General features: G+C 36.6%; 1 protein-coding gene across 1 annotated transcript in view; it reads right to left on the reverse strand.

Moving 5' to 3' along the window:
* LOC145993867 (DNA-directed RNA polymerase I subunit RPA1-like) overlaps positions 1-12,124 on the reverse strand; it is a 381,417-nt gene that overhangs the window by 285,279 nt on the left and 84,014 nt on the right. Inside the window, exon 14 of the mRNA XM_083129730.1 lies at positions 7,283-7,475. Within this exon, the coding sequence (XP_082985856.1) occupies positions 7,283-7,475 (193 nt within the window). The remainder of the gene's footprint in view (positions 1-7,282; positions 7,476-12,124) is intronic.

Raw genomic sequence — 12,124 nt, forward strand, 5'->3', positions numbered from 1 at the left:
AGTGCATGTGCAATTAAAATTTACTCCATGTATTGAGATCTTTAAAGGACTGAGTTTGTAAATTATTTTATCTGGCAAAGTATGTCACTATTATTTACATTATCAGAATTTTCATGTTTCCTACTTCTGACCATGATGCCTTTCTTTTCTTTAATAAAACATGTAAAATTATTACCAACTTACTGGAATAAAAAAAGTTTCTTAATGTAGAATTTGATTTGAACTTACAGGTAATCCATTTTATAATATCTAGCATACATGAGGCAAATTAATAATAATATTTGTTGGAATGTGCATGTATTATATATGCACATGATTAATAGTTGGTTGGTTTGTAATTTAACCAACATTTCTTGTAGTCACGGACACTTCTGGGTTGTAACGACCCTATTGAAGAAGCACTGATGCAAGCCATCCATGTCTGACCACCAAGCACCTTGTGAGTAGACAACCCAATCAACATTGAAATTCTGCAGCTTGTATACCAGCCACGGGTATACATCTTTGTAAATTGAGTAGTGATGCCAAAGAGAAATACGAGATGAAGATTGTCGATCGTAATGTCTCGTGTTCTCGACAAGGAATAATACTCGGTACACATTACGTCTCATTATTTAATGTTGTTTGGGAACGAACCTGACGGACTGGTTTATTTTTTCACTCCTTGCATTACAGTAAATTCCATATTTTGCAATTATATTAATGCTTTGAACGAAAATAATACGCAGAACAACATCGAACACACGTGCACACCACTCTTCTCATACACATGCACGTCAAAACACACAGACAAAGCTAAGTTTTAACTTCCAAGTGAATGTCCAAATAGCAGTAAATGGAGAAGCACGATGTGCGAAACATAAGACTTTTTACACAGAGAATGCGTCTATTTTTGACATACGAAGTTTCTATTAATAGACAATGAAACAATTATGAGAGAAATTAAGATGCATTTTCATCTTCAGGTGTTGAGGGATGAAACAGACTGACTTGAAAAAAGAAAACGTGGTGTTATTGGTAGAGTGTTGGTTAGCGTACAGAGATTTCATCAGTGAGATCTAGGTTCGATCCCCACCAAGGACAATTTTTTTTATTCCGTTGTATTAGTGAAGATGTGTGTAATATTGTTTTCTAGGCATTTTGATGAAAGGATATGCATCAAATTTGTTCTTTTAGTCTGTATTTTCATTCTTCTAATAGGTTCTCTATTACAAGGGGATATAGAGATTGTCTATCTAGGCGAAGGATATCTTCTCAATGGTTCCGTAGCTACGATTCTCCAGTCCTTTCCACCCACTTGTGTTATGTATTTACTTTATTCATATCAACTCACGAAATACAATGAATCTAACGCAAACACACAGATATAGTTAGAACAAGAAACACACCTCGCATCGAAGGTTCTAGACTTGCGAGGGTGATTATTCCTGTGTGTCTATTTATCATCTTTGTCTAAAAAATATTCCTCATCATTGCCGTGATTAAACTAGGGAGAGACCATAGTGACTCAAATAACAAAAGTACAGAAAATGCAAGACACATCTGCCTTGGCATGTTATAACTTGGGAATTATCAATCTGAAAATAAACTTTCGTTTCAGTTGACTACTTGCGAGCGAGTTTCGTGTTGTCTCGTTTGGAGTGTTGGTTATTGTGTCGGACTAGCATGTGGGCAACCTGAGTTCGAGCCCAGCATAAGGAAAGTTTTTTTTTTTTTTTTTTTGGTCTAATTTCATCCAACCGCATTTATAAAACTAAGGTTTCTTCAAAATCTTTTAAATTACATTCCACGTTGTATGTTGGTAATCTGAAAGCAGCAAAGATGAAAATGTGTTGTTCCGAAGCGACGAAGGACAGTACTTGTGTATGTGTTGAAAAAACAGTTATTTTTTTAGTGAAAAGAATACAGCCACCTGATCATTGGGCTCCAATGGGCTTTTATTTATTACTATAAATAAACAAGAGGGAAGAACACAGGTCGGTATGATGAAGTAAATTGTAAACTAAATATTTTATTTGAAGAAACAAAACACGTTCACAGTTAAAAAGAGGGCATTCAATTTCAGGCACATTCCACCAACTGAAAGAGTATTTTCAAAATAATAATATTTTGATAACCAGCAAATTCAAACTTGATGTTGACCACGTAATGCACTTGATAATCACAGAAATAAAATTTTTCTTGAGCATGCCCTTTAATTTGTGTCTTGATTGTGGAAATAATACGTTTAAATGAACAGTAGTATGTTTTAGAGTGTGCTTAGAATCTCTTGGGCACTGCATGGGAATACTAAAGTCAATTCTTGATTCCTAATCAAATAAAAATTATTCAGTGTAATCTTTAAAAAGAAAAGTCTTTATTTGTTTGCAGCTGTTCATGACAGAAATTCAATTGCAAGACAAGTTACCAAATTAGCAAATTGTTCTCTTACATATTTGTGGTATGTGCTCGTTTGCCTTATACAGGATGAGGAAGGAAGCAGATATAAATGATACAAAATTACTGTTCTTGGGTAACCCAGCCTGTTTTTGTCAGAAAACCTGATCAGCATATTGAACCAAACCATCACATGAGGTACGACTTCAATAATATGATCCGTTTCTGTGTTTTAATAACTCCAAAAATGGCAATAAAATTGTCAGTGTGAGGAGACGGAGATATAATTGCCTTTTATCTTACATTATACTCTGTATGCGTAGTGTGGTTTGTTTGTCCCAAAGTTGAAGACAAACCTCTGTCTGTTGTAACACATGGAATGTTTTGTTCCAGCTTACAAATTCCGTAAAGTACCTTCGTTCGCTTCAGTCTGCAGGCACAAGGTCAAGTTCGACTGATAAGCAGATACCACGTGACTATGGGGCCAACTGTCAGCACCACATAGAAAAGCTTCGGTGACTTTTGCGAGGATTCTTCGAGCCCTTGATTGAGCGCATGCTCCGTGTAGTCCCGGCACATTTTGCATGACTGGATAAACTAGCAGTGAGTTTCGACTTTTGTTGGATATTTTTTGAACCCAGAGGAAAGTAATTATGTGCAGAAAACCCATGTTTTCTGTGAATAAAATTTACGTATGTTTCGATTGTGTGCTCAAATGTTGCAGTAAACATAACTCTGTGACACACAACAACAATTACATTAGGTAGTCATTTCTAAGGAAAAAGTGCTTCAAATCATTAGAAACTTAGCAAGCGTTACTCACGAGACAAATATATTGTCCGACTGTCAGATTTTTGAAAATTTTCGGTTTTCCCAATTTTCCCAGTCGCTAGTCACCCTGGATTATATTCACATTTTTAAAACCAAAATTTCATTTTATATGCAGCTTTTTCAACGCTATAACAACGAAATTTCATTTCATTTACTGCTTTTGAACCCGAAATTGACTCTGTTTTTGTACCGAAATTTAGCTTTTTTATTTACCAAAAATATGTGCCTCCATCTATTGGATATCCAGAACTTCCCAACTGAATATCCAACCCATGCATACTAGGGATGGCCACATCCAGATCTTGAAATACACAGGTTCTGGGTTACAGTTCTTGGATCCTGCTACCCAGTTTTCAGTCCTTGTATCCAGGTACTCAGTACTGACAACCAGATGCATTCATCTGGTTCTCATAGAATACAGATCAGAGCATTTTCTGTGCTGGGCAAATTAGATCAGTAAATTGATGGCCATTTCTAGATTTAACACCCTCCATCTCCTCCCTCACCACAATTTGCAGCTTTGTTTCTGGACACCCTCATCCTTTGCTCGACATATCATTCGTGCTGTAACATAAAGACAAAAACACCTTTGATTTCACTATTTTCCTAATAACATAATGAAGAAGTGCGTATTACTCACTATCAAATATAAAAGAGTAAATACCTAAATAGTATCAAAAATTCCAACTTACGTGAGTGAGTATAAATTTATCCAAACTACGTTTCGATGGTCGATACTTCCTCCTTCTTCAGGTCCACATGAATATCTAGACACCGGTCATGGTGTCACGTAAAAAGTGTTATATAGGGATATAGGTTGAAGGCTAGGGTAAAAAACACTTATAAAAACCCTCGACTCTGACAAGGTAAAAGTTCCTGTGTTCCTAAAAAGCCCATATTAAAATACTAAAAGGTTTAAAAGCAGGTCCCCTGCAGCAGCCCAGGAATCCCATTCAGCAGCGAGGCAAAGCGTGTGGGTAACGGTCTCCGTACACAGAGTTGAAGGTTACCTCCCCTCCATGGGACTGATTCCCCTCAACTCTCGCTTCACCAATCCAATGAAAATTCATGTTCTTCCTCCGCAGCTCTCGAAACTTCGGCGGTGACATGGAAACCCAACTCAGCGTAATCATTAGGGCTCGGATTTTTAGGTGCTAAAAATCAGAAAAATATTTATTTTTTATGTGCTCAAAATATGGAAAATATTTACACTTTATGTACTTAAACATGGAAAATATGCATTTTTATGTGCTAAAAATGTTGAAAATTTCTGCTTAAAACAGCTCTACTCACCAGATGAAATTAGCATGTTTTGCTGAAAAATGGTGAATTACAATACACCACAACTGTCATCTTCAAATTGTCCATTACAAAGGACTGACGATTGTCTCGAAACAGTGCCTTATACTGCGAAAATGTTCGTTCTACATCACATGAAGTCAACCTCGCATACTTAAGGCATGATATTTCACTCACACTTAAATATCCAATATTGTCTTCCTGTTCACCGTCCAATACATTCGAAATGTTACACATCATTTTAAAGCCGGAATTTTTTGCCATGACATCTTGGAGTTTTCTGCGAAGCAATTGTGCCTTTGGTCCATTAAACATTGGTCCATAAAACATTGTCGAACTTCACCCCACTTGGCCACAATATCTGCATGGCTTCATTGAACAATCTACCAATTGTAACATGATTTGTGGCACACAGTTCTTGGCACATTAAAAGAAAAGATTTACTTGAAATTGTTTCATCATTTTTCAATAACCCAACAACTACATTTCCCACTTTCCTACCACTTGAGTCCGTACTTTCATCTATGCTGACCCAGATTTTTTCATTCTCACAGATATCACGAATTTTCTGCATCGTTTCTTCGTAACACTTTGGGAGGTAACATTTCCTTAAAGTAGACTCATCTGGGGTGTCGATGTTTGTGTATTTGCCTAAAAAATTTCGCAGCTGAGGATGATTCACCTTATAAAGCGGTATGTCAGCAGAAACAAAAGCCATACACAAATCCGCACAATAACGAGAAAACTTGGATGGTTCTTGGGACGAACTTGGGATGGGGTCACCAATAAGGGATTGTTTGCTTTTCACACGCACAGCTGCAGCAATATGTTTACTGCCATTCACATGTTCTCCCACGCAATACCATGCCAAGCAAATACTGTGGAACAATCTGTCCACTACTGAACGTTGAGCTTACATTTTACCTCTCAGTATGGACAATTCGTTACATCCAGACGGGATACTGTTGCCAGGTCTTGCAGAAATTTTTCCCTCTCTAAGATGAGAAAATAAATACAGCGACTATAAAAAAAAAACTTTCGATTTTTTTCTGGGAAATCTTAAAAAGATAAGAAAATTTAAGTAGATACGAAATTTTATGTGAAATTTTTGGGACGAAACATTCATTTTATGCATTTATGAGCGAATATTAAGAAATATGTATTTACATAAAAAAAATTGGAAAATATGTTTTTTTATGTGAAATAAAATTTGATATATAGGCTCCAGTTACTATGATCGGAATTTGTAACTCACTTACAAGGTCATATCTACTCGCAGAAAAAATATTTATTTACCTAAAAATCCGAGCCCTAGTAATCATTACTGGCTTTATCCCACTTTTTAAGAAAACGGACCCACTCCTCCTCTAAATTGCCGTCGTCTCTATTAAGTTTATTATCATTTCTGGTGCATATATGTGCAGCCTCATATACATTCCGGTCCAATTTATTACTACTTTCTTTTATAACTTCTATTTTTTCCGAAATTCCTTTACGATAGGGAATACCGACAAAGCAAACTCCATTGTTCTGTCCCTCCTATCTTTCAATTTCCCTATCGGCGATATTGGTTATTTCCTTCCTTACAAGTCTCCCAGCTTTCCTAGCAATTCTATTCATCTCCAAGATTGAATATCCATTCTTCAAGCCCACTCCCCTTATTAAAGCTATTTCTTTCTCTTTCTCACTTTTGTTGTTACACAATCTTTCGGCTCTAATAAAGAAATTGAGATAAATGTTAGATTTGACTCATACATGAATGTTCAGATCTCCTGCAAGGTGCTTATGAAATACACCCGTCATTATTCCGCAATCAGTTTTTGTTATACTTAAGTCAAGAAAATTAATCTTCTTGTTGACTAGGTCTTCCCTTGTAAATTTTATCCTTTCCTCCCGTTTCCCCATTTCAGTGAAAACAAGGTCTAGGTCCCTTTCCTTCCCAATAATGAAGATGTCATCGACATACCTACCATAGAATTTTAAACTTCCCCCTACTTGGTCTAAGGCAGCTTTTTCAATGTAATGCATGGTGTCTAGATATTCATGTAGACCCGAAGGAGGAAGTATTGACCTCCAAAACATAGTTTGGATAAATTTATACTCACTCATGTAAGTTGGAATTTTTGATACTATTTAGGTATTTACTCTTTTACACTATTTTCCTCCTGATATAATCTTTACATGTATGCAGAACAATATTTTTTTCAAGTTTAAGTCCACTTTCCACTTCAAGATCAGATTAGCTAATTTGGATTAGACAAAGAGTTTAAAGTATGACACAAACCACTGTGCAATATTCTTCCACTGGAGATTGAACCCATGACCCCTTGATTACAAGGTGACATTGTTAGTCACTACACTATGGGTGAGGCTTACGGAACAAATTGCAATTCAAATTACCACTGTGACCCTACTTTCACTGCCTCTATGGCCACTGGAGGTGGTGGCATGCAATGCTCGTGGGGTACAATGACCAGATTCATCAGCATGTGCAATATGACGAGTAGTAAATAGCTCTGTTCAAAATGGAGAATACTTTGATTTTTGTGGAATGTTCTCACCAGATCCAGATCGGGGTATTTTCAGAACTGGGTAACTTGGCCATCCCTAGCTCATACTCTGAAAAGAGCAATTTAGGCAGTTGGATTTGCCATGTCCTACATATCAGATCTGTACTGTCCATCTGCATGCCCTGCACTAGCTACATTGCAAGAAGCAGCATGTGCAATATACATACAACACAAACAGTACATACAATATAGAGCTATCCACTTACCTTAATCGAAATTTTGCCTTTTGACTCGAGATTTATTAGTGATCTCTTTTCAGGAATTAAATTGATCAGTATTGTTGAGATTATCTGTTTTCCAGACCACATGGGTACTGGTTTCAGCATAGCTGGTGGAAGTAACTTGATAGGTTTTGATATAAAATATAATGCTTCATACACATACTGGCAGTAGTCGCCTCTGAAAGAAAACAGATGCATTGAAGTAAATTAAAAAAGAAAGAATAAAACAAAATTTTCCACATATGTATTAGGAAATCATTAATTTTCATGCATTCTACATTCCAATGTGAACATATAATCATCAAATAAGTTACAGAAGTTGCACCTTATATTAAAATTAACAAACAAGAGAAGAAAAAGGCTGGGAATGAATATTTTTTATATCAGAACTTCAAAATAGCATGCACCCCCCTCCCCCCACACACACATACACAATTATTTACAGGGTGTCCTTAAAATGACGCACACGAAACACAGAAATGTATAGAGGGCATCAGTCTCAGTACCACTTTGTCACTAAGGTGTCATTTTGGTGTTATCCAAGTTCAAAATAGCCTGTTTTGCAACTGTATGCTTGCAACCTAAAATAATATTTGATCATATCTGTGCCATTTATTCCCATCATGAAACAGCACATGCCACTGTTGCAAGGAACACACATGTTCTGCAAAAAAATAACCAACCAACCACATTAATCACAATACACAATAAAGCATTATAATTGTGAAGTCTTGTTGGCAGTGTCTGGTTTTCCTATTCCCTTTCAGTAGTGATGTGACGAAGCAGAAAATTTACTAATTCCGATGTACTCACTGATAATGCTTTGAACCGATTCTGATACATAAGCTTATTCAATAGAAATGGATGATGTTCAGCATGACAAAAATTAATTTGTTATAAAAAATTCTGTTTGCATGTTACAGTGGAACCCCGATTTTACGTTCCCAGATTTTACATTTTCTACATTCAATCTTGATGGTCCCAACATAGCAAAAATGTTATAAAATTTTCTTCAATTATACATTTTCCCACATTTTAAGTTTTTCAGATTGGTCCCCTGAAAAACATAAAATCAAAGTTGCACTGAACTGTATATATTCTCAGAAATTTAACTAGTACATGAGGAGTTGATTGATTGAGTTGGTGTTTTAAGTCCACTTTATGCACAGCAAGGCTAATTGGGACTGGACCTACAGTTTAAAGTGGGATCCAAACCATTATTGTCTCCACCGGGTATCAAACCCAGGACCCCTTGATTACAAGGCGATGACGCTACCACTGCGCCATCGGGGAGGACACGGCACAGGAGGAGTTATTTGCATGTTTGAGAAGCACATGAATTCATATAGCAAAATTAATTCATGTCCTTAATACTGAAAATTTAAGGCTGGCAGATTCAACTTTTAAAAAAACCTTTTTGAAGCACTTCTGGAGGTAATTTATTTCTTCTTTTGTCCAGCAACATTCAATATGCTGTTTCACTAAATACTCATGCAGCAGGTTTGCCCAAGCATTTTCTAGCAATGTTTTGCATGTTTGAATTCTCATTCTTCAAATTCCAGTACAGCAAAAGATCCTCAACACATGAAATAGTTGCTTCAGCAATGTTCTATTTCAGTTGTAGTAGGTGGATTTTTGAGGAAGTTATTTTCCATTATTTCTGAAAAAAAAAATACCACTGATTCAACTCCCATGTGAAAAGAGGTGCACATGCGATCACTGCCAGAAGGTTTCTTGGTGGAGATGTGGTGAGGCAGGTCTCGATATTTGTCTTGTGATGACCAGGGTGGAGGGATATCCACAATGCAAATGATGTAATTAAATGGTTAGCTGATAGAAGGGCGTAACTCTCAAAACAAGAGTTTGAAGAAAATCAATGAATACTATCTGAACCCTGGATCTCTTATTGGAATACAATATTCATGTTTATTTGTATTAAGTTAAGTTTAACACTACTTACGTGAGTGAGTATGAAGCTTTTTTGGAACGACGTTTCAGGGTCCAACTGCCCCCTTCATCAGGTTCGTAAATATTTTCCTAAGCACTGAACATAGTGCCGCATTAAAAAGTGTTAAAAGAGGATTAGGTTGAGGGTAGGGTTGAAAACACTTAAAACTATCTCCGACACATTCCTGATTAAAAAACTACACATATTAAAAAACTCGTAAAGACAAATCAGCCATTTTGATTGAAACACCTTAAAAACGGGGACACATGAAATCGTTAAAAACCACGTCAGTTGCACGGCCAGCACTGATGAAATGCCAATCTGATATGAGGTGAAAGCTGCTTCCCCTCCAATTACGTCATCATTCTAGCACAAATTCTCGTTCCTCACCGGAAGCTCGAATGACCTCCGGAGTAACATGAAATCCGATCTTAGGTTCTGTTTTCATTGCCTTATACCATTTCTAAAATAGTCTTACCCACCCTTCTCCCAAATTGCCATCATCCCTGTTAAGTTTAGTACTCCTCCCTATGCAAATATTCGCGGCTTCATAAACATTCCTACCTAATTTATTTTCCTATTTCCTGATGACTTCTCTCTTTACGATTTTATGTCCACTCTTAATAATGTGTTCTGATAACCCATTTTTGGTGGCTCCCTCTGTGATGTCATCATCATGCTCCCCCCATCTCACGCGCATGCTTCTTCCCATCTGTCCGATATACTCCCTGCCACATTCACATTCTATCCTGTATACACCTTTCTGTCCATCTGGGTTTTCCTTCCCCCTTCCTCTCTTTTCATATTCTGTGAAGTGTTTTTCTATATTCCGGGGAGCTTTCATCCCACATCTAACCCCGTATTCCTTTACAGTCTTTTCTATTTTTTCCGATACCCCTTTATAACATGGAATCCCGACAAAACTAACTTTCACTGTTTCCTTTCCCTCGTCCCCTTCTTTCCTTGCTTTCCCATTAATGTCATTGCTATTCTCCCTTTTGATGATGATCTGCACTTTCCTGGCTATTCTATTCATTTCTTGGTTCTTGTACACATTTCTCTCCTCCACCTCCATTATACTTCCTTTTCTTTTTCTTTCCCATTATTGCATAATCTTCCTGCCCTAATGAAAAATTGAGAAAAACATTTGTTTTTATTTTCCCGGGATGTTCTGATTTTTTATTTATGTACAAGTCCTCGGGTAACGGTATATGGTATATGCCTGTCTTTATTCCTTTATCTGTTTTTGTAAAACTAAGATCCAAGAAATTGATCTTATCGTCAACAAGGTTTTCCCTGGTAAATGCAATCCTTTCATCCTGTTTTCCTAATTCTTCAAAGACAATATCGAGCTCTCTTTTCTTTCCTATTATTAGAATATCGTCGACGTACCTCCCATAAAATTTAATGTTAACCCCTGTTTGCTCCAAAGCAGTCTTTTCTACATAATGCATAAAAATGCTAGCTACAACACCTGATACTGGGTTCCCCATTGCTAACCCTTCTTTCTGTCTATAAATCACATCGTTGACATAAAAATAATTATATCCCGTTACAAGGGTGAACCACCTAACATATTGCCAAGCCATCAAAATATCAACCCCTTTCTGCAATAACAATCTCTGTAGAAATCAGCTGCCTTCTCTCTGGGTACACTTGGGAACAAATTGACCATGTCAAAACTACTCATTTCATCTTCTATCTCGATTTTTAACCCTTCAATAGATTTTTTAACCTCCACAGAGTTTTTGACGCTGAACTGGGTGGTTTTGTTTATTTTCTTAATCCTTTTTACCAATACTTTGGCTAAACCAGTACCCCGGTGTGTTCATATGTCAGAATTATGGGTCTTAAGGGAATACCAATCTTATGCATCTTAGGTATACCAAAGCTGTTGGAATGCTACAGTCTTTAATGTCCTTAATAAGACTCTTTTTTTTCCTTGCTTCCTAATGTAATGCTAGTTTTGATCCCTTTTCTTACTTCATTCCTAATTTTGTTGATCGGGTTCCCCCTAACTTCCTGATAATCATTGATTTTGAAGCTCTCTTTCAATTTACTATGATATTCCTTCCTTCCCATTATTAACATTTTGTTTTCTTTATCTGATCTGATCAGGTATACCCTTTTTCCCTTTACCCTTTTTTTTACCCTACGTAAACTTTCTCCGAGTTTTTTGTCCCTTTCCTCTTTTTGCGTCATACTCCTATCCTTAGTTCCCAATCCCTTCCCAATTTCACTTTGCATATGTTGCTCATTTATACTACACATTTATTGCCTGGCTTCTATTCTGTCCTCTTTTTCATCCAATCTCCCAACAATCCTTTCTGCTGCAATGATAAATTCTTCCTTTTCAAAGTTTTCACTCTTTATAGCGAATTTCTGCCCCTTTTTCATAATTTTCATTAAGTCTCTAGTGGGTTCATGAGTTGTTAAGTTCCTCCGGAGGTCATCAGAGCAGCCGGTGAGAAACGAGAATTTGTGCTAAAATATTCTGCCACTTTGTTACAATTTTTATGGATATAAATGTATAATCTGCATGCCTTACTTTTGTTAAAAGTAAATGTCTAAATATGCAGCTTCCTTTGCCATTATAGTCATCTGGCAACACACATTTATTAAGGAGGTCAGTGAAGCATTCAGGTTCTTCAAGGACTATTTGGAATTTTATATCGGATCAGTAGAATATCAGCTATCCGTATTGGTAAAATTTATATAGGTACTTTACTAGTATCAGCCAAAATTTCATATCGGCCCATCCCTACTAAGAACAAATGAGATTGTTACATTCATTTTCATTCAGATTTTTCATTGTTTTTTGTCATGTTTCTGTGCAGCTTAACCCTGGCACTGAAGGGCATGCATCATTTTGAGGAAAA

Source organism: Lepisma saccharinum, chromosome 10 (genome assembly GCF_977018435.1).
Source record: "Lepisma saccharinum chromosome 10, izLepSacc3.1, whole genome shotgun sequence".
In the NCBI taxonomy this organism is placed as follows: Eukaryota; Metazoa; Arthropoda; class Insecta; order Zygentoma; family Lepismatidae; genus Lepisma; species Lepisma saccharinum.